Source organism: Trichechus manatus, unplaced genomic scaffold (assembly GCF_000243295.1).
Source record: "Trichechus manatus latirostris isolate Lorelei unplaced genomic scaffold, TriManLat1.0 scaffold00092, whole genome shotgun sequence".
Classification (NCBI taxonomy): Eukaryota; Metazoa; Chordata; class Mammalia; order Sirenia; family Trichechidae; genus Trichechus; species Trichechus manatus.
Window position 1 is genome coordinate 7,957,043 of NW_004444028.1, and position 23,235 is coordinate 7,980,277.

General features: G+C 37.8%; 1 protein-coding gene across 2 annotated transcripts in view; it reads right to left on the reverse strand.

Annotated features, from left to right (window-relative positions):
* ATP11B (ATPase phospholipid transporting 11B (putative)) overlaps positions 1-23,235 on the reverse strand; it is an 81,147-nt gene that overhangs the window by 26,057 nt on the left and 31,855 nt on the right. The window contains exons 12-24 of one of the 2 annotated variants that reach the window (XM_012557259.2): positions 20,140-20,382; positions 19,357-19,532; positions 18,773-18,841; positions 17,344-17,417; positions 17,166-17,269; positions 13,956-14,137; positions 12,454-12,657; positions 11,014-11,167; positions 6,710-6,812; positions 4,908-5,053; positions 3,538-3,597; positions 1,743-1,870; positions 340-478 (exon numbers count right to left, since the gene is read on the reverse strand). In XM_012557259.2, coding sequence (XP_012412713.1) covers positions 340-478; positions 1,743-1,870; positions 3,538-3,597; positions 4,908-5,053; positions 6,710-6,812; positions 11,014-11,167; positions 12,454-12,657; positions 13,956-14,137; positions 17,166-17,269; positions 17,344-17,417; positions 18,773-18,841; positions 19,357-19,532; positions 20,140-20,382 — 1,782 coding nt within the window. The remainder of the gene's footprint in view (positions 1-339; positions 479-1,742; positions 1,871-3,537; positions 3,598-4,907; positions 5,054-6,709; positions 6,813-11,013; positions 11,168-12,453; positions 12,658-13,955; positions 14,138-17,165; positions 17,270-17,343; positions 17,418-18,772; positions 18,842-19,356; positions 19,533-20,139; positions 20,383-23,235) is intronic. The other variant, XM_023736828.1, reaches the window with a different exon arrangement.

Here is a 23,235-nt window from a genome sequence, read left to right on the forward strand (position 1 = left end):
GGTATTTGGTTTTACTATTAAAACAGGATCCTGGGCTGAACAGCACGCAGGGGCATGGGCATATCCTTGTGCGAGTTAATTCCAAATAGCAAACTGTTTGGTAACTTGAGTTTCATACTGTGATTACACTGGATTGCCTTTTTAACTTTTATGTGTGTGAAATTTTATTTAACTTAAAAAAAACTTTTTATAATGGCATTTTAGTTTAATATCTGCAACTTTAGAATTTAAATCAAATTTTACTTTTATTTTCTATGACAGAAATTTATTAAAAACAAAACAAAATAAAAATATTAATAATATTAAAAAAAAAAACAAATGAAGAATTATGTATCTTACCTGGCCATTTCCCAGCAGAGATATATCTTTCCCTAATAGAAAATAGGATCCAAAGAAGAAAATGAAGGCATGGCTGAAACCCAGGATGGTCCAATAAAAGAATGTCTTAATGCTTAGATGGCGGTTTTTACTAATGTCTCTGTAAAGTGGAAAAAAAGAGGAGAAAAAGGAACACATTAGGACTCATTTATTGTTTATGTACTAAACAACTATCACAATTTGATAATTTAAAAAACAACATGATTTTTAACTGAAAATATTAGCAGGAAGGATAAATCCAAATTTACGAACCACTGCTTATAATAATATTATACATCTGTGTAGTAGTTTACAGTTCACATAATATACTGAGATACATTTTCTCATTTAATAAAGAAGTAGAATAAAGACCTAGTATTTGAATTTGATTATGAAAGCTGGTTTATCGGTTTTATTTTCTTCTGTGAACTTTTGGTCACTCTGTAATCATGGTGTCTTTTTATCGGAGTCACTTGAGTTAGGTGCAGCACCAAGGCTCCATACCGACTTCACCTCCCTCAACACCCAGCGTGGACTGAACAGTCTGTGCCAGTCTTGGGTCAAGCCCAGTCCTAGGTATGCTGGAAAATCAAAGTCAGCTACTGGCATTTCTGGATAACTGGACCTCCTGTAAGAGTGGAAGTCAGGTTAATGTGGGGACCATAAACTGGTCCTGAGGACAGGTCCCACATCACAGAAAATGATTACCTGGTCTGGGGATGCAGGACTAACTCAGGGGATCTGGGACTGGAATTAATATCCTCAACCCTGCATTTTGCACCGATTAACCCCGTGCCATCAAGCTGATTGCTACTCATAGCGACCGACCCTATAGGACAGAGCAGAACTGCCTTGTAGGGCTTCCAAGGCTGTAAATCTTTACAGAAGCAGACTGCCACATCTTTCTCCCAAGGAGTGGCTGGTGGGTTCAAACCACCAACCTTCTGGTTCCCAGCTGAGTGCTTAGCCACTGCACTACAAGGGCTCCTTTTGCACTGATTACTATTCACAAATTAGGCAATACTAGAACATGAACTAATTATGCAGGAACTCTAGAGACTACCAATTATTAAACAACTTCTTTAGCACATACCAAACGAACTACTGGTTTGAAACAGTAAACAGTAAGTGCGAACTACAGAACTGCCCAATGCATTCCTAGGATAAAAGGGTTCATTCTTAAAAACACCGGAAAAACTATGCAAATTTTCACCCTGATGTTCCACAAGGTGACCTACTTTCCTTAGTAAAGTTTTAATCACCAAGACACTAGTGAAAATAAACATATTTGCTTACGTTTAGATACTTTTAAAAATTAATAACTTGAATATATTAGTTGCTATCAGAAATGTCATGGACATTCCATAATACTGGAAAATACTTACCGGTAGAGAGCTGGCTTGCTCTGTAATATATGAGGGTCTATATGCTGTTCCAAAAGACTGTGTATCAGAATAGGTAGGGAGGTGAAACAAATATTGTACAAAGTCAGGTACACGCTGTCATACAGTGTCTAGGAAGAGAAATTGGTAGCCATGCTGAGATTTTAAATTATGTACTACTATTATACTTCTGCATGTCATTACAAAGAAGCATATTAAAAACAGCAAAAATTCAGTTTTTCAATTTATACCAAATCCATTTTAATAATTCCAATCTGTGTTTTTACATAAATGTAAATATAATGTTTCTAGATTTATGTTTGCCATGAGAACTGGAATATTTGGCTATGTAAAATCTTTTGTAATTATAGTAAATTGGATCTGCATTTCAAGATTCTCGACAATTTGGTCTCTGTGATGTAATTTTACGTAACTCTCCTACATGCATCCTAGGCTTCTCACTATTCTTCTTGATATGCTACATACACAGTATTGCTTCTGTGGCTTTGTCTCCCTATCTGAGTCCTACACTTCCTCTGAGGCATGAACAAGACTCTCCTCTTCCTCCGAGGGACTGAGCAAGACTCTGCTCTTCCTCCGAGGCATGAATAAGACTCTGCTCTTCCTCTGGGGGACTGAACAAGACTCTGCTCTGCCACAAACTTTTCCACAATGGCCCAAGTCCCAGACAACAGCTTCCTCCTCTAAATAGTTACCTGTACTACTATTGGTACTAATTGCTTCATAAACTCTTTTTGTTGTTATTAATACTGTCTCCTAAATTACATTGTAATGACCCTGAAAAACCTAATCAAGATAGGTGAGGTCCCCCGTCACATGCTCTTATAGCTTTCTTTACTTCATCCAGATAAGCAAACGCTGTTACTGAAAATCAACCCCCAAGCAGATACCGGGAATTTAGTGTTACAGATTTTAAACAGGAAAAAAACAATGACCAAGGATAAAAACGACTCATGAAAAACCTAAAATAATTAAGCTCTCGTGTTTTTCAACAAATCAGAACCAATGTCTTGATGAATTTGAGATGTACAGTGTGGTACGTGAAAAGAGGGTCCAGTCAGAGCCAATGTGTTCATGTCATGGTTTACTCATTAAGTTAACTTGGCCGAGACCACAGAGCAAAATTAACCTCTGTGGATTTCAATTTTCTTATCTATAAAATAAGACAGTGTGGAGCAGAAATAGCAAATATGTGACACGTGCAACCACAGACCCATCCCGTGCCCATCACAACCACCGCTGATCAATTATAACACTTTCCCTCTTAGCCCACAGCTTCTGAATCCTTGTCAACATAGCGCTGCCGGTGGCCCGATCAACGATTTAGAGCTAGCCTGTGAGATGACACCTATGTCAGAGCTGGACTCAGTCACTAAGGTTCCTTCCAGATCTGAAAAACTCTATGAGTTAAAAAAGTCAGTGCTGAGGCAATCCTCCAGTGGTTATCTGGCCTGGCTTGACCGGGATTCTATAGAAAGAAATACCATAGACAAGTTGAACCAAGTTACCAAAATTCCCTCATAAGCTTCAAATAATTAATATCTATTTTTTAAAAAGCATCCAGAATTAAAATATATTTTAGTATCAACACTTACCTCAACTGAAATCCAGAATAAATAAATAACTATGAATATTACACTGATAAACTAATCAGAAAAGTTTTGTCTCGTTACCTGCAGGACTAAGAAAAATGGAAAAGTCCCTCCAAGCGTCTATCAAAAAGTGAACACACAGACCTCACTCTGAAAGGACAAAACACAAACTTCTAGTTACTAACCTGTTGCGAAAACAAACAGTAGAACTGATATAAAAATTGGGGTGTGATAAAGCACACATTCTGAAAAACAAGATTAAATGGGAAATAATTAAAATATTTAGGTCTAAAAGAGAAATTTCTAAAAAAATAACATCACTATACGGATTTTAAAGCCTCCATGTTTCTTTTTTATAAAGCAATATTCTAAATAAATAAAAATAAAAACCTTTTATGGAAGCCAATGACTATTAAAGAGTCCAGAAACACAATCACATTTGATATGGAAAGTAGGGACTTGTCCACATAAAATGGGAAAGTAGGGTTTCCATTTTATTAACAAATGTCTAAAAGCATTCTAAGCAGCAGTACAAATACCAGGATGAAAATATTCTTGCCTTCTATCATTGCCAAGCAATACATCCTTTTGAAATTAAAGCCTCCCAACTATTACTCAATTCTTTGCACATACAGTACAGTAAAAGTAAGATTTAATTAAACCTTAAGGCTATTAATAGCTTAAAAATGCAAAAATATTTAAAACACAGAATACATGGAACTAACAAAACATCTTCCCATCTTCCCATCCCCATGTTAAAGGAAAAGCTAGAATAATAAAGCTACAAGAAAACTACCACCATCATCTATTAACCACACAGAATCTACTTGTGCTCTGTCACTGGCTTTGCAGCTGTTACTTAACTAGAGGGATGTACTCTGGTGTGTCAACATCTGGTACATAAAGCCAGGGGTTCTTCACATGGGCTCCCAAGACACCCACATTTTCCCAAAGGGTCCAGAGACAGAATAGAATTTGAACATAATTAGTTTCCTTGTGATCTATGTATTTTCTGCACATAAGACACCTCTCTACTGAGAAGGAGTTCGTAGGGGTCACTGGCTGCCAAAGGGTCATGCCCGGCACAGAAAGTTTAAGCATCTCTGCTTGAAGCTGTCGTACTGCAGTTAAGTTAAAGCTTATTACTGGTTCAGGACAAAATGACTTTAAAAGCAATCGACTTTATCGCATTCTAATTTGCACAAAATGAAAGGTATCGATTTTTAGGGTGTATTTTGATGACTGACAAATTTATACACCTGTGTAACCACCATCAGAATCAAATGAGAGAACTCTCCTATCACCCCAAAATATTTCCTTGTGTTCCTTTCCAGTCAGCTCCATCACCTCCATCCTTGGCCCCAAGCAACCACTGATCTGCTTCTGTCAATATAGATCAGATTAAGGCAAAATAATCAAAGTATACTGCATAAACCATTATTGTTTCACTTATAGAAATTATTTTAAATAATTTATACGGTAATAATGTTCCTTAAATTGAAATACCAGATTATTATAACAGTAACTGTTTCTAAAATATCTTCATGAAACTCACCTTATAAAAAAAATACTGTACAAGGGTTGCTATTCTAATATAGTAAAAATGACCGTGAACAAAAAGCAACTTGGAGAGGAATTTAAATCTAGCTATTGCATAGTCGCTGTTTCTTGCAGCTTGTCTTCCTTCTTTACCCATGATTCCTGCAGTAAAAGGAACAAAAAAAGTAAGTGTACTGATAACTGTAATGTGATTTTCATGCTATAGCTGCAAATATTTTAGATAACAGCTGTTGAACCTGGATTTAAGAATACTAAATCCTAATACATAGCACATACCAAAAAACAAAACAAAAAAGCAAAACCAAACTCATTGCCGTTGAGTTGATTCCAACTTATAGTGACCCTATAGAACAGAGTGGACTGCTCTGTAAGGTTTCCAAGGCTGTAAATCTTTATGGGAGCAGACTGCTGCATCTGCCTCCCGCAGAGTGGCTGGTGGATTCGAACTGCCGACCTTTTGGTTAGCACCAAGCGCTTAACCACTGCACCACCAAGGCTTCTATTCAGCATACCCAAATACCAAATCTGTTGCCATTGAGTAGATTCTGACTCATAGCAATCCTACAGGACAGGACAGAACTGCCCCTTAGGGTTTCCAAGGAGCGGCTGGTGGATTTGAACTGCTAACCTTTTTGGTTAGCAGTTGTAGCTCTTAACCACTGTGCCACCACAGCCCCGTACAGCATATAGCAGATGTTAAAATCCATTTTCAAAGAATTAGAATATAATAAAATACAATTAATATAAAATTGATATAAAAAATTCAGGATCTAACAGGTCCATCAACATACTACACTGAGAAGCACTAAGTTGCTGTTAACAGAGACTCCTGATGGACAGAGCGCTATGAAACAGCTGTAACATCACTATTCCAATGAACATAAAAAATATTCAGATTGAGTAATCTGAACCTGACAAAAAAATGGGCAGATTTAACTGTTTTAAAACTTTCACACGTAAGTCAAAGTGTGCTTTTTTAAAGAAAAGTATACAACATCATCTTAAGTCTGTATATAATTTTATCTGAAAAATGAGTACTTTTTAGGTTATAATAAGCCTTTGTGTTTCAAAAGAGTCATTGCAAAGTTTTTTCAACCTGAAAGCAGCTTTCAAAAATTATTTTCTTAAAATTTTTAATTTTTGTCATAAAAGGACCAAAATGTATAAAGAAAATTACCTATAATCCTAATACCTAGAAAAAAACCCACTGTTTTTGGTCTATATCTTTTTAGACTTTTTCTAACTATTTTATGTGTGTGTATTTAATATATACACAGATGTGTGCAAAAAGGGGATTATTTGTTTTGTAACTTGCTTTTGCCACTAAATACATTACGGACACTGTTTATAATATACATCTATATGAACATGTTACATTATTTTCTTAGAAGAAATTCCTGGAAGCATAACTGCTAGGTCAACAGGCACACACTTAAAATTTTGTTATGCATAATAATGCTGGAAATATCAACTAACATTGTATAAAATAATGTGTGAGAGTACTTTAAGAGGCACAAAATGGCATATAAAAATAAACTTATTTTTATTATGAAGATGAACTGGCAAAGCTAAAATTCACTAATGTGGTATTTATTTCCTTTAAAATTTGGAAATACAACATCCTAAATAACGGGTTTAATTATACTAGGCTTCCGACGGGGATAGGTGGCGATACAGTATCAGGTTGCATTTAGTTTTAATTCACATATCTGATATTGCACTTTAATCTGCAAAAGGAAAACTCAAAACCACGTAATACTGACATCAACTTTATAAATTCAGGAAAAAATCAATCACCTATGCCAACATGTGCTTCCTGTATCATGCTTACATCATTAGCACCATCACCAACAGCCAATGTTATAGGTTTCTCAGGTGAGATTTTTATCAGTCTTATTACCTGAAAGACATACAATTAATTAGTTCCTTATGATACAATTTCAATGTTCTTATATAAAGTCTTTTATCTGGAATGACTCTGTAGTAAAAGAATAGTGGAATAATGAAAGGAAAATAATTTAGTATTAGATAATATTTGGCAATGGGGTTCATTTTTTGAGGGACGCCTCTATTAAGATTTTAGAATGTCTTCCAGACATGTCATAACAAAACAGATTATCTCTGGATTTATAATAGGGAGTAAGAATCTTATATACAGTTTAAATTTTTAAAAGGCTTAATAATTTATTTGTGTAAAATAACTGCATTTAATCAAACTTTGTCAGGCAAAAATATCTTTCTCAAGAAATTGTTCTTTTCACTTGATAGAGAGGAAAGACAACTGTTTCTTTTGTAATAAGCAATACTTAAAAGTAATCAACGTTAAATTCAATAAAAGCAAAAGAAAGATTTCTTTGGAATTCCTGAACGCAATTCTGTAAAAGGTAGGGTTTTAGAGTCAGCAGATCTGGGTTCAAAAGATAGTTCTGCTATTTACTGCTTCTATGGCCTTGGCTCAAATATTTAACCTATCTAACTATTTCCCTCACTTGGAGACTGGAGATAATTTTATCTGCCGTAGCAGTTATTTGTTGTTCAAATTAATTGAAATAATGCAAACAAAATGCTTAGCACAGCGCCTAAGCACAGAGCAAGTATTTAACATACTAGTTGCTGTTACCAAAACTATGTGAGACTACTTCCTTCATATTTTCGCTTTCACATTAAGTAAAACACTATTAACTTTTAGAAACTGAACCTTTAGGTTTTAACCATTTACTACAAGAGCATTAAAACGAGAGAAGGGTTTGTGACTGGACGACTCTTGGCTCCGCTGGCCCCTATGCACGAGTGCATGGGAGATGACTGGGTGAGTTCTAAGGAAGCACCCAGTCACCTGTCTTCAGGAGACAGCATCACCTGTGAAAAGCAGAAGGGGAAAAAATACCAGCTGGCCAGGTCACAATGACCTTTATTTCCATTTTTCAGATTTCTTATTTACCGAATACTCTCTCAGGTGTTTGGAGTAACATATTTGGTGCCAACATCTTAACGCAAAGACACAGAGACTAGGGCTGCTTTGCTGGGAGGAGAATACATAGCTTTCTTTTTTTTTTTTTTTAAATAAGATTTTCAAGAAGGTCTAGTGTCTTTAAAAAGGGGGTATGAGTAACTATATATTTTAGAGAGGCCAGAACTTTATCTGAGTTATTTTTAAGTATTGACAAAAGCAATATTAAATCCATATTTCTTGGTTTTGTATGAAGACTGATTCTCATACTTGTTTAAGTAATGGTGTACTAAATGAATCAAATTAAAAATAAACTTTTTTCTTTTGGGTCAATGTGATAAGGTCAAACGATCTGATTTAGAAGCAGAATACCAAGATTCCGTGTCAAGAGTGATCATGTTATGAAAGTGGTTTGAAAATCACCTTGTCATAACATAAATCATACTTTTTTCTTAAAGATCAAAGTCAGCATCTTTAAACACTTTTTCTGCGGCATACATTTATACTTCTACAGGACTAATTCCAAAGCATTTGGATATCTGGATGTATTGCATCTTAAAAAAAATTACTTAGCCATTCTTAGAATAAGATGACAAAGATCTGAAGGTAAGAGCTGTGTTTACATTAAACATATATTACATTTGTGTAGACTCACATATAGGGGAACATAATACTTGATTAAATAAATATGTGATAATAAATAGATTAAAATAGATAGCTCAGTAGAGAAGAAAGCGCATGTGCTTTGGAGTCTAAGACATCTCAACTACCATCTCAGGGCCCCTATCGCCGCGTCACTTTCCTGAGCCTTAGTCTCCTCATCTGCTCTTTTACAAACATTGGTCAAATTCATGGGAATAAAGAACACTGTCAAATATTTTTGAGTAGCGTGACGGTTAAGACTGTGTGTCAACTTGGCTGGGCCATGATTCTCAGTGTTTTAATGTGATCACTCCTATGACTGAATATACTGTGAGGAGTCAATCAGATGAAAGGGAGTGTCCTTGGGGATGTGGCCTGCATCTGAACATAAGCAGACGTTCTGGCTTTTTGCTTTCTCTGGATCCTGCAGCTGCCTCCTGTCGTCTCATCTCTGGTTCTTGGGACTTGAGCTGCCAGCTTATCTGCTGAACTTGGGATTCGTCGATCTTCACAGCCTGTGAGCAGAGCCCTGCTCTCTGACCTGCCAATCTTCGGTTCACCAGCCCCTGCAGCTACATGAATCAGGAGAAACCTGTGGTCTTGCCTGCCAATCTTGGAATTCTTCGACCTTCACAGCCTGTGAGAGGGAGCCCTGCTCTCCGGCCTGCTGATCTTGGGCTCACCAGCTTCTGTGGCTGCGTGAATTGGGAGAGGCCTCTACCCTGATCCACTCACTTGGGATGTTCTAGCCTCTACAATTGCATGAGCTGGTTCCTTGATATAAATCTCTCTCTCTACATATATATATTTATACGCTTTACTGGTTTTGCTTCTCTAGAGAACCCAGCCTAAGACAAGCAGTTTGGGAACTCTTGATTTCACTGGCATATCTATCTATAGATGACTTTATATAGAAGAGAATCTCAGTTCTTAGAAGAGAATAAAAGTGTATTGATCATGATGAAATCAGAGGTTGGAAAGGCACCTTTTCAGTTCCTCTCTCAAAATCGTTTTATGTAATACTTTTCTAGAGTTGAAGGGAAGTGAAATACAAAACTTGATATAAATATGTAATGTGTGATCACTAGCCACAATATCTTTTGCCTTCCATTTACACCTTTATGGTACACAGAAAAGGAACCTCATGACTCACAATCAACCAGCTGGTTTCTACTTCGTTATTTTAATGTTGTGCTGGGTCAGAGAAGCAAACCATTAAAAATCTACTGTAACAGCCCCGGTGTGGTTACAGCTCACTGCAAAGCAATTTTTGTGTAACTGGATGAAAAAAATATTGCAAATCTGCAGGCCTCATCTATTTCTATGGCTAGTTTATTTATTTAGATTATATTCTCCAGCTGCTTTTTCTACAAAGTTAAATGACCAACATATTGCCCTACTAGCTAACATATCATTAGAACAAAAAGTTCTTTACATGAAGCTATTTTCTTGTTTTGGTGGAGAGTCCATAATAGCAGAATTTTTTAACTTAGGCTAACAAACTGTTTACAATAAATATTTCCTTGCTCTTGTCCATAAAAAAAAAAAACAAACAACCAAGTTCATTCACTGTATAGTAGGAAATAAGAAAACTCAATATTTGAGTTTTTAATTCTAATAAGTGATTTAGATTTTAACAAAATACAAATAAATATAACACCTGCATACACACACAAAAAATACAGCCTAAAACAGACTAGTGTGAGTGTCTGTGGGGAGAGAAGAAGGGAGGAGGTACTCAGGTACATGCGTAACATCTCTTTCAGTGAGTTAAATGGAACACATTTGTTCATGCTCTTAACCTAAGCATTAGAAACGTTTGCTCTCAGGTTTTAGTCTCCATAGGATGAGGCACATAAATTATAATAATACAGGCATAACATTCCATGAAGCCAAAAAAAAAAAAGTCTGATTTATTAAATCTACATGTTTAGATGTGTCTTTGAAGGGATTTTTGTGAAGGATACAGCCTAAGACCTCAAATTCCAAATCTGTAGTTACAAAGAATGTTTTAAACTTTCATTTAAATCCTCATTGAAATTTAAGCATTTCCTATTTATAAGCATTTCGAAGTTAACTGGCTTCTAAACAATTTACTAAAGTTCTGTTTATCACCTGATAGCCATTTTACAAGGAGACAGAACAATCAATTCATGAGGATGCAGGAATAAGCAGAGATCAACAGTCAGCTGAAGGCACAGATGAATGAAGTCTCCCATGCTCCCTTGTGAGCTAAGTAACTAACTTTTGTAACCAGAGTAGTGCAGTTCAAAACTGTGTCTCAGTAAAATCACAAACTGCTACCCATCACAGACTTTCGAGGTCATTATGAATAGCTGAAACAGTGCTCACTCTGAAAATTCCAGAGTTCTTACGTACGTGGTTAAAATTCATAAAGCGCTAGATTCACATACTGCACACCACCAGACAGCACTAGATAAGGCATTATCTTCAAGGAATAATTTTAGATCTACGCATCTTTCTGGAACCCACTGTAACTCATACATACTTTTGCCTTCTGCAGCGGTGCCATACGACAGCACAGTACAGCTGAGCAATTTCTGCAAACGTCCATAAATAGTTTCTCATGCTCCCTGAGTGCAAGAGACAGGCTGGTCCCATCCACGACCAGCCCGTGCTGAATCACATGATCCTCTGTAATTCTAGAAGAGAAAATAATTACATCCTCCGTAAGAGACTCTGAAGGTGCGCCATTAGCACTCCCATAGTAACAAAGGATTCTTAGTGAAAGACGGACCTACAGACTTTACTACTACAGTACACGTCGGGGAACAAACTCAGTCCTAGCATCTGGAAGTTAAGATTAAGCAGAACTGAGAGTCAATGATACACAATCAGTAAAACAGATGATATTCCACTTTGCAATGAATTGATATATAGATACAGTAACTCTATTTTCTAAACTGAATTGTAACAAATAATCTGATAAAGGATATTCTTCTAAATTGTAAGAGAAGTCTTATAAAAATAGAAATAATATTAGTTACACATTTAGTAGATCCCCCTGATTAAAAACATTAAACGCAATCAAGAATGTTGAGGAAAATCCATGTGTGAAATTCACCATACGCCTAAGTGGGAAGGCAAGAAAGGAAACAATCGGTGCCGTCTCCTAATACCAGCGCCACAATGAACGGTAGTGCTGGACAGACAGACAATACCAGACATAGTGGAACACCGACGACAACTCCCTTGTGAGCACACGCCACCCAGGTGCTATCACACTGTGGTCTGACTATTGGTGGCTGGGCACACCGTTTGGTGCCAGAAAGAGATAAGGAGTTTGCATCAGTGTTTAAATCAAACACATCACTGGGCACATTACACACTACTTGGCCTGCCCGCTCCCTGTGAGACTTTCTCGAGGAAGTACTGCATAGATTTACATTCTGGGGCAAGTCCTTGTATGCAGGCCAGCCCTCAGGGCAGCATGGTACTACAGATATCACCAGGAAAATACTACAGTTCACCACCGAGTTCACACTACAGCAGGATCTGCTCCTGAAGAACCTCTCCATTTTTAAATAAGATGTGATAAGTCTATCACATGAGCAACACATTATAAGAACTGAACAGGTATTAACAGACGTGCAGGGCACCAAGCAGCAGCTGGAGATGACGAGAGTGCTTCCTCAGGTCTCTGCTGCAGCTGCTCAAGGCCGCAACGTGAAAGCAGGCAGAGGTACCACGTACACAAGCGAACGTGGCTGTGTTCCATTCAAACTTTACCTACAGACACTGAAATCTGAAGTTCATGTAATTTTCACATGTCATAAAATACTACTTTTCTTTGGATTCTTTTTCAACTACTGAAAATGTAAAAACCACTTTCAGCTCACAGGCCGTACCAAGCAGCGGGCCAGATGTGGGCCGCGGGCCATGGTGTGCTGAGCCCTGAGCCGCGGGATCCAGCTGTCTGCGTTCTTACCTTCTGGTCAGCTGCCTCAGTCGGTCAGCACACTCACTGTCCGTTTTCTGGTTTATAAGCTCAAGGATGTTCATGGTTCTGTGGAAATGTCCGCACGATAAACTGACACTGACGGCTGTTTCGTGTTTATCTCCAGTGAGGACCCACACTTTGATGCCAGCCATTCTCAAGGCTTCAATTGTCTCCCGAACTTTATCTTGTAGCCTGAAAACAGAAGAAACAAGGTTCGGAATAGAGTACTTTTTGGACTGCATTTTCAGAGTAGGTCACATAGCCTAAATAAGTTAAATTCTGAACTCCTGACTTAAGAAAGCTATAGTATAACAATATAACTGAAATTTTCTCCCGTTAGGGAAGAAGCAAGAACAACCAGATTAGTGATGACCTGGTTAACATAAAATCAATCGATTAAAATGTATAACTTCGTATTTTAATAGTGTATCCTCAAAGTTGATTTTTATAGGACCAAAATAACTATGTGGTCTTTTATAAAGTCTTAAACTTCAAATTAGAAAGAAATTTTTCTCTTCCTTGATAAGAAAATCTCTCGTATCACTAATTCAGATATCAAACTGTGGAGACAAAGGACGACCTAACCTCTGATAAGTATCAGAAGTCTCAAAGACAAATGAAAAAGTGAATGAAAAGCCAGATTAAAGAAAAAGTGAATGAAAATCCAGATCAAAGGAAAAGTGCAAACACCCTTACAGATCGGAGGAAAATTAACTACAGGCATCATCTGTAGAATCCTATTTAATTTACGGAATTCAGTTTAGTTCAAGAAACTGTGAACCAGCCATCGAGAAAGACGCCGGGGAAGGAAGACGAAGAATTGAGGGACTGGAGGAATTCACAGGCTGACAGCGCAGATAGTGGTTGAGTAATTGTCCCACAGCGCCCCAAGGGCAACAGCCGAAACACCTACAAAACACAGACTTCAGAAAGGACAGAATTTTTAATCCTGTTAGGGGTGAGGAAAGGTTGTACTAGCCTTGAGGTTAATACCTGAGCTATACTTTATGAACAGGTCTTCACAGATGGAGGAAGGGAAGAAGAATTCAGGCAGAAGACACGGCTTTCCCAAGGAAAGAAGGAACAAAGTAGGATGGTTTTAATTTCTCGTTGGCATTCAGAGGGGACTACAGTTTGGTATTGTCAAAGCATAAAGTGGAAGGGGCGGTGGTGGGAGGTGAAGCTAGAAAATGAAGCAGAAACTGTATCGTTAAGGTCTTGTACGGCACACTAAGGAATATTCTAAAAACTTAAGCCTGTAGGCAAACTACAGAAAGGTGGTTTCCTTGTATCCACTTCAGATATCTGGCTAGAACAAAATCTGTGTATACTGAATGGGAATAATTAAGGTGTTAGCTTTGTATTTTGGATTTAAATACACTGTTATTATAGGATGCTAATAAGTCGAATTTATACCATATATTAGAAGCATTTGGCTAGAAAAATATTTACAAGAGAAAAATGGCACTGCCTACTTATCTGATACTTACCTGTCTTCCACCGCTGTAGCTCCAAGTAGTATCAGATCTTTCTCTATGAACTGGAAGACATCTGCCAACTTCTCTTCCCGCTGCTGCAAGGCAGTCCTGGCTTCAAATAGGCGTCTGTCTATTATCTCATATTCTTTAGGTGTAAACTGTCTATACGCTATGCATAGAGTTCTTAGCCCTTTCTAAAACAAAAAAATTAAAGATAAAAATGGGATAACTAACGGGAAATCAAGACGTCATTGAAATAAATGACCCCAGTACCAAAAATCAATTACAAATTATTTACGTACTGTCATCTAGTGACAGTAACTAATAACAAATAATACTCCATAGTATCAGCACATCCGATTCTTTGTTCACCTCACACACATCACGTAGACTGCTTCACAGGACTCTAGCAGAAAGCAGCATGACAGAATGGACGGCTGTGGTTCAAATCCTGGCTTTGCACTGGTAGTGAAATTCTGAGGCAGGTACTTGGTTTCTCTGAACTTCAGTTTCCTCACATACATGACAGAAATACTACTATCCATCTCACACCGCAATAATGGGAAGTGAATGAGCTATAACTCTGTCTGCAATGGGCCTGCCCAGGCGTTCAATACATGTGTTCGTCTCTTTTCCTCATCCTTAACCTCTCTGCACATAAAGCTATCTTATAGAACCGAATTAGAATTTGTTTTGGTTACATATCTGCTTCTCTACTGTGAGCCAGTATAGATCTGGGACTGTATCTGATTCATTTTTTATACAGTACGTATTCAAATACATCTTCATTCAGTAAGCTACATGTATTTTCAAAAATAGGTGTATATTCAGAAGTATCTCAATGCTCCTCTGATAACTTGTAATTTCTCATTTAATATATCACATTTCTAAAACAAACACTTTCACATTCCAACATCTCTGAAAGTGAGACGTGTATTATTCAATGGTATGTAACAGTACTGAGAAACAGTATATCATCATTCTGTCAAAAATAATGGCACAGATGATATTCCAGGGCCAAATACTGATCCTGATAATTTATTATCTTCTTTTCAGAAATAAAAAAATAATTTCAAATGCCACCCTGCCCCCAAAAAGCTCTACTGTACATGACTCGCCTAAGGTTCAGACTGGTGGTGAAACGTGCCGTCGAGTTGGCAAATGTGAAATAACGGATTCAGATCAGGCATTTTAAACTGTCACAATGATTTCAGTAACCACTTACGGGACATATTGTCATAGCTCTTCTATATCCTGATGCGTTCTTAAAAGGTTGCTCAAAATAGTTATGGTCATTGAAATGCAGAATGTCAGAGCCTAGAAAGGATCCTACAGACTTCGTCATCTGTGGTTTTAAAACTGCTAGAAAGAAAGTCAGGGACTTCTAGAACGGTGCCTCCAGGACTGTCAGGAGAAAGGCAGCCCCAGGTTCTATTCTCCCGTTTTGACCGTTATAAAATCATTTTTATCTGTCTTCCACGTTTTGTTTTTTTAAGCAAACGGGACCAAAATTTTCCGAGGGTTTACTGTCTGACAAAGTTAGCCATTCTTAAAACAAAGAACTCCATAAAATGACCATTATCGAACAAACAATACTTTCTAGATCCACTGAATGAACAATTTTAAAAATTACATCATTATATTCACTGGTGAACTGGAATGACACAAAACTTAGGAATATATATTTCATTATCTGATTTTACTTGGCTCGAGTTTTTCTTACAGCATTAATCTCTGAAAGTGGGTACCTAACAGTAGAGAAAGGCTTATAAAAGCGGATTTTCTTCTTATGCATTTTCCTCAGAAAAAACTCCTAGCCAACGTCCTACTGTTGGAACTTGGAAAGGGTAACTTTTAAAATACTGTATGACACTATGCAGCAGATTTAAAAAATATTTACATTCCCTTATTTACAAATGACCCACACCTATAAATAACTGTGTCCCTTAAATAACAGTTAACGGGCCATCAGTTATTCGAATATGAAATCATTCATTCATTCTACAACAAATCTTTACTGAGTGCCAACTATCTTCCAGCACTGTTCTGGATATTAAAATGGCAGTAAAATCCATGTTCTCATGGGTGATACAGTGTGTGGAAGAACCAGATCATAAACAACTAGGAAGCAAACAATGGAAGAAGAGGGGGCAGGTGGGCAGAGGGTATGGAGCAGAAATTTACAGACATGCAGAAATGAGAGATCCTGGGGCTCTGAGACTGAGAGAGAGAGCCGATTAATAACCTTCCTGTTCACATGAATTACCACACTTTATTTTTGTAAGATTCCTCTGTATTTTTATAAGAGAGATACAATTCATATACTGTAAAATCCACTGTTTTCAAAAATACGATTCAGTGGTTTTTAGTGAATTAAAAAGAATTGTGTGACCACCACCACTATCTAATTCCAGAACATCTTCATCACCCCAAAAGGAATCCCCATACCCATGAGCAGTCACTCCACATTTCCCCTTCCTTGGCACCGACCAATCTGCTTTCTGTCTCTATAGATTTGCCTACTCTGGATATTTCATATAAACATGGTATCTGGCTCCTCTCACTCAGGATAATGTTTTTAAGGCTCATCCATGTTGTACTAGCTTATCAGTATTTCTTTCCTTTGGCTGGGTAATATTCCATTATATGGATATATCACATTTTATTTATCCATTATATCAGCTGACGGACGTTTGAATCATTTCCATTTTTTTTTGGCTATTAGGAATACTGTTGCTATGAACATTTCTGTGTAAGTTTTTGTGCTTAAGAGTCTGTTTTAATTTCTTCTTGGTCTATACCTTAGAATGGAATTGCTGGGTCATATGGTAACTCTATGTTTAACTTTTTCAGGAACTGTCAAACTGTTTTCCAAAGTTGCTGCACTTTTTTATAATCCTACTAGCAATGTGCGAGGGTTCCGGTTTCTCCACATCCTTGTGATTCCCCTATATTTTTTAAATAAGCTCCCTTTTTTTAATAGCGTAATTTGAATGGTTCTTGTAACCAAAAGTGGCCTGAATGTAATAGGTTCAAAGAGAGAACTAATATTTTAACAGGTTAAAAGTCAATTTTTACACAAAAATGTGGAACCAACATATAATGTAACAAAACTGCAGAACTTCTATAATTTTTAATAAAATGTTAATGCAAAAATAAAACTCAAGCTCTACCATAAGTACATCTTTACAGTTTCTCAACATCATAGCAATTCGCACTCACCAAAGCAAATCCATCTACATGAATTCTGGTTTTTTCTATTTCTCCATCTATACATTTAGGGAGAATTGATGATTCAGCTCCTTTCGCAAATAAAAGCTTCTCACCTAGAAAGAAAAATTAGTTAGCAAGCTGTTACTATCAAACCAGTAAAAATTCACGAAAGTTTCAGGTTGGTTACCTGACGGTGCCTGAACAATCACACTCATTCTCCTACGATCTGAATCAAATTCCAGAATATGAAGCAGCCTGTACCTAAGGGAAAGAAAGACAAAAACTTGACTATTTTTGAATAATATTAAAGAGTATCTGGAAAGAATTCCTATAAAAGATAAAATGGCTAACTTAGAACAAGAAATTAACCTCAACTACATTTTCAAGATGATGGATTATGAGTCATTAGTAACAACACTGGACAGAAACAGAACTGACATTTATCGAGTACTTACCAAATGTCATGAACTTTACGTTCCTTATGTCATTTAATACCCATGAGAACCCAAGGAGACAGGTCTTATGCCATTTTAGAAATGAAAACAATTAAGCTCAGAAACATTAAGTAATCTGCCTCAAGTCAAATCTGCTTGTGAGTGGCAGGGCAAGGACTGGAATCCTGATAGGCCCAGCTCCATGTTTCTCCTCATTAAAAAAGGTGATTGATTCTCAACCTTTTTTTCTGTCCTAACACACCTAACAAACACAACATACTTCCATTAGTGACAGGCTCATTGCAGCAGTGATTCTGAACCTGGGCTGGGCAGTGTGTGGGTGTGCGCGGGTAGGGGAGCAAGTGCCTCTCTAGTGAGACGGGCCAGCTGTGGCTTGCAAAAGTCTTCCAGGTGAATCTTGGACAACTCTGTACATATCGAATGCTTTGTAAATCTCAAAAGAAAAACACCTAAATATTTCACATTTCATGATGCTTCATTACCAGCTTGAATAAAAACCTCTAAAGATCTGAAATGGTTTATGTATAAGCTGACGAAGTGAGCTAAGGAGGCTCCCACGTGAAAGCAGCCCAAGAATGGACCCTATTGAGTGAGGGAAAGCAGAATTTGGAAAAGGAAAGCTGGAGTTGAGAAATGACCAAAATTGATAAAACCATGACAGGTGTGAGTATAATAAGCATGGACTAATTTATCAAAGAGGGGAAATATCAGAAATACAGAGTTGTTCCTTAATGTCTGAAAGACAAAATCACAGGAAGGTTTTCTTTATTCAGTGAATAGACTCAGGAAAGCCATCATTCCAGGAGGGTGTACAGATGAACACGAGTTAGCTCAGGAGGCAGGAAGCTAACCTACAGATGAAAGACTCAGAGCAGAACGTCATTACTGGGATGAGACACCATGTCAGATGACTTCATTCAGAAGCAGGGTCAGGAGACTTTTTCTGTCAAGGGCCAGAGAGTTGAGGCTTTGCAGGACACACACTGTCTCTGTTGCACACTCTTCTGGGGGGGCTTGGGGGTACAACCCTGTAATGTAGCTCCTGGGCTGTACAAAAACAAGCCATGGTCCAGATTTTATTTGCAGGCCACAGTTTACTGAACCCTGTTCTATACTATGTTCTTAATATATAGAAAACTACAATATATGGGGAAAAATTACCGTTCCAGTTTTCCAAGTGTTTTAACTTCCATAGTTTCTTCAGAACTGCCAATAAATACAACGCCAATTCTAGGGATTAAAAGGAGAAAGAAACGTAATATTTAAGGGACAATATTCCATATTTCATGATGCTTCATTATTAACTTCGCTTGGATAAAAAACATCTAAAATGAAAGTTTAAAGTGTATTTTAAAATATTTCCTTTGAATATACAATTACTTCTAACAACTTGAAGGATCAGAGTACGCACAGAACAACTATTCATGTTTGTTAATGAAAAATCTCAAAGACTGCTGCATAGAGTTATTTCTCACAAAATTATATTACTTAGATTTCATGGTAACCAGATCTTTAGAGATCTCTTCCAAGTATGACTCAATGAAAGCTTGAGCACAAAAATAATAACACACTTCAATTTCTCATTTAGAATTTAAAATACACTTCTACCTTTATGTGTTTATGAATTAGACAATTTAAAATGATGAATTTGTGTCTGACGATTTAAAATGATGATTCTTTACTATTTCAACGCTCCATTTTAAAAAAGGGTTTTTCAGAAGATTTGGGAAACGAGACTACGCTACCTCGCAGCAGCCTCCACCAGGGCTTTCTCATCTGGAGACGATGCATAGTACTCCAGGTGGGAGGGCGTGAGGCTGGACTGCCAGGGACCATCCCCAATGCCATTGGTCGGAACGTTGCTAATCTGCACCGTGTGACAGAGACTGACTGCTTTAAAGAAGAGATCGTGTTCTTTAATCTGTAGAAACATAATTAACGCGCATGATAAAAATACCATTCCCAAATACCATTTAGGAAACCAGAAACAGAATTACAAAAAAATGCCAATAAATACAATAAATAATTTTGTCACGTAAGTTCTGGAACAAAAGTGCTACAACCTGGAACTGCTTGAGTAATAGCTGGTTGGCTTGGACTCTAAAAAGTAAACTGTCATATTTGCTTATGGCCCTTCCACATAAGAGCTGCTCTCTCAGGAGGCACAGCCAAACTTTAAGTAAGGAACACTCTTCTGTGGGACAAGTAAGGGCTCAAAAATATTAAAAATATTTAAGCTCTTTTTCTAGCAACGTCTTCTTCACTTCAAGACAGTATCATTTAAATACCCAGAAAACTAAGGCAGACACATAGCAAAGGACAAGTTAAACTGGGCTGTGACTATAGATTCTCAGGAGTATACTTTGCAGCGCTGAATCACAGGCTACACATTTCAAATATATATTTTCTGCCCCACTGACACTTAAACTTTTTTTTTCCTATGACCCACCAACTACCCAAGACAATTATATAAAAAGAAAGATGTTAGTGAAATGTAACCCCTATTCATTAATTTAAAAATTGCTTACTAGTTCCATTTCATATTCAGGACTGGTTCTAAAAGAAGCACTGGTTGTAAGATGTGATAAGTTGTTAGGATGGGACAAGCTGCTAAGGTAAGATAAACTTCCTTCTGAAAAGTCTGGTGTTGGTCCTTCGGGCAGAAGTCTACCGTTGATTTCTTGGTATTTTATGCCATTGATTGAACATTCCCGAAACTGCATCTCATTTTCTGTCAGCGTACCAGTTTTATCTGTAAACACATACTCCACCTAGAGGGGCAGAAAACAAAACAAGCCTTTGTGTTCATGGTGCTACGTGAAACAGCAACAAAACCCTTGTCCTGTCTCTTGAACTCAGTTTTACCTACTAACGCTGATATACTGATGCTGGGATTCTTACACTCCAAGCACAGCTGAATAATAAACAGGACAAACACAACAGAGTCACACAGAATAGTTTAAATCTGCGTACACTCTGAAGTTTGTGGCATCTTCAGGGGCATGTTCACCCCTAGAGTTTACTGAGAATGTGGTATTAGTACTTCTTTTCTATCTCCTGGATAAAGCTTTTTAAAGTAGTATTCCTCAAGAATTAGCTTTGAAGCCAGGGTGGAAGGGATGGTTAATAACAGAGTATGAAAGGGAATCTGGGTCAGCAGAAATGATACAGAGCTGAGAACAGGAAAACAGAATGATGGAAGAACTCCGAGGCGGGAAGCTGTCTCAAATGGACAGATGGAGGAGACTGAAATTGAGGGCAAGAAACAAAACTATGGAAGAGAAAGATGTTGAAAGGAAAGAAAGGATTTTTTAAAGTGGAAAAGACAAATACCTCCCAAACAGCTGGGCTACCAGCCCGTCACCTTAAGGGGGGGTCCACTCAGAACCAACTTGATAGCAAGGGTTTTTTTTTTTTTTTTTAATAAGCATTTTAATGTGCCACTTTTAAACTTGGAAGGATAGTCAGGGATTAGTGTTCATCTGAGGATGACTTCTTACGCGAAGGGCATGGTCTAAACAATCGACAGGCAGTTCTGCTATAACACTGCCTTCCAAACACGAATTGACCCCAACGCGACTGACATATAAGGAAGAAATCTGGGGATAATGTGAACTTTAGCTTTGCTCATGCACAATTCTGTCTCCGAGAAACACCAGGTGATGGGAGGAATACCTGAAAGACACAAACCTCACACAGCTGCCAACGACCTCAGTTCACCGTGTGTGCTGAGCCACACCTGTCCACCTCTGGTGTTACAGCCCTCCTTCTGATTTCAGGTAACCCTCCTTCCACTACTCGACAAGACCACCCACGCTGCAACCCTTCCGACACCCACCTCCACAAGCACACTCAGGCCTTCTTCAAGATAAAGTGCCGTATTTACCTCAGTATTTATGTACTTCTTCACCATTTAGGAAGCGCCGTTGTTATTGGGTTCCTATTTTTCAAAAGTGTTACTGACAATATTTTCGTGTTGTGTCCTGGACCCTATTTCCCCTGTAAGCGCTGCGGTTTTCTTGAGCGATTCACACAGTGCGATGATTTTTGTTTTTCCTTTTTTTTTTTTTTTTAAATTGTGATTCAGGTGAAAGTTTACGGAGCAAATTAGTCATTCAAAACTGTATACACAAATTGTCTAGTTTTCCTGTCCCCTCTGGCCTTCTCGTCTTTGCTCGGGGGCAATGCAGTGGTTTTTAGGAATGCAGACGCTGCGGTAGAGCAGAACTGACTATGGTAAGAAAGGAGCTAGAAGCAGACAGAAAGCGCAGGAGCAAAAGAAGACTTTGTCATCAGTATTCTCAGAGAGGTTAGAGAACAGACGACATTTAAGAAACAGGAATAAGATGCATAGAAATATTTCAGTAGAAAAAAAAAATAAGTGAAAAGCTAAAATTGAGCAATTCTCCCAGGAAGAAGAACATAACAAATAAATGAATATTGAAAGTCACAGTAAGAAAATTGGAGGATCGATACAGGTGGTTTGATATCCAAATAGTAAAAGTTTCAGAAAAAGAAAACACAGTCAGACATACTACCAAAGAAATAACAAGCAAATTTCCTCTACTTGAGGGACACGTACTTTCAGACTGTGAAAGGGCTTACTGAGTGTACTGCCTGATGAAAGAAAAAAAGAACTCACACGAACGTATCCCATCGTGAAATCTCAGAACTCTTGCAGACAGAGAAGATCCCCCAGGCTTCCAGAGACAAAAACAACAGATCAAACGTAAAGAACTGAAAACCAGAATGGCACTGGATTTCTCAAAAGCAACACTGGAGGCCAGAAAACAAAGGAGCAACACCGTCAAGATTCTGAGGAAAAACTGTCTCCAACGTGGAATGCCACACCCAGTTACACCATCAATCAGATGTGAAAAGGATAAACATGTCCTCAGACAGCAAAGTCTCAAAATATTCTCCTCTTATGCATCCTTTTTTGAGAAGCTATTAGAAGATGTGCTCCAGCAAAACAAGAGAATAAGCCACAGGTGGGAAGACATGGGGTCCAGGGAACAGGAAATACCAAACAGGAAAGGGGCAAAGGAATTTCCCATGTGACGGGACAGGGAGGTCCAAAGTAACAGTTGAGAAGCAGGCTCAGAAACAAGAAGTCCAAACTGGATACAAAAGATAAAAGGCTACAAAGAGGTGTCACGTACAGAAAGAATGGAAGGGAGGGAGGGAGGAAAGAAGACAGAAAGAAAATCCTAGATTACCTGATGTGTTTGAATACATGCAGAGAAGTTTCATCTATTTGTCAGTTTGTTTTATGGTATCTGGAAATTAAGTAAACTGGAAAACCAGAGCAACTAACTCTAGGGAAAGCGCAACATACAGAAATGAAATGTAATTACAGTGTTACAGGGCATTAAAAAACTGAATTAGTGAACAACGTCGGCACAGGCATAATAATGTCAAAGGAATAGTTATTAAATCCCAAAGGGTGAAATGACAATCTTGGGGGGATACGGAGAGGCAAAGTGTGTGTGTGGCGGGACGGGGCACAGTCTGAGAGCTGTATCTTTATATTCCCTAGTAGATAATGTCTGAAATTGAAAAACCAAGGAACAACACTATCTAGAAACAGAGTGTTAAGTAGGAAGAGAGACGGCTTAAGATTT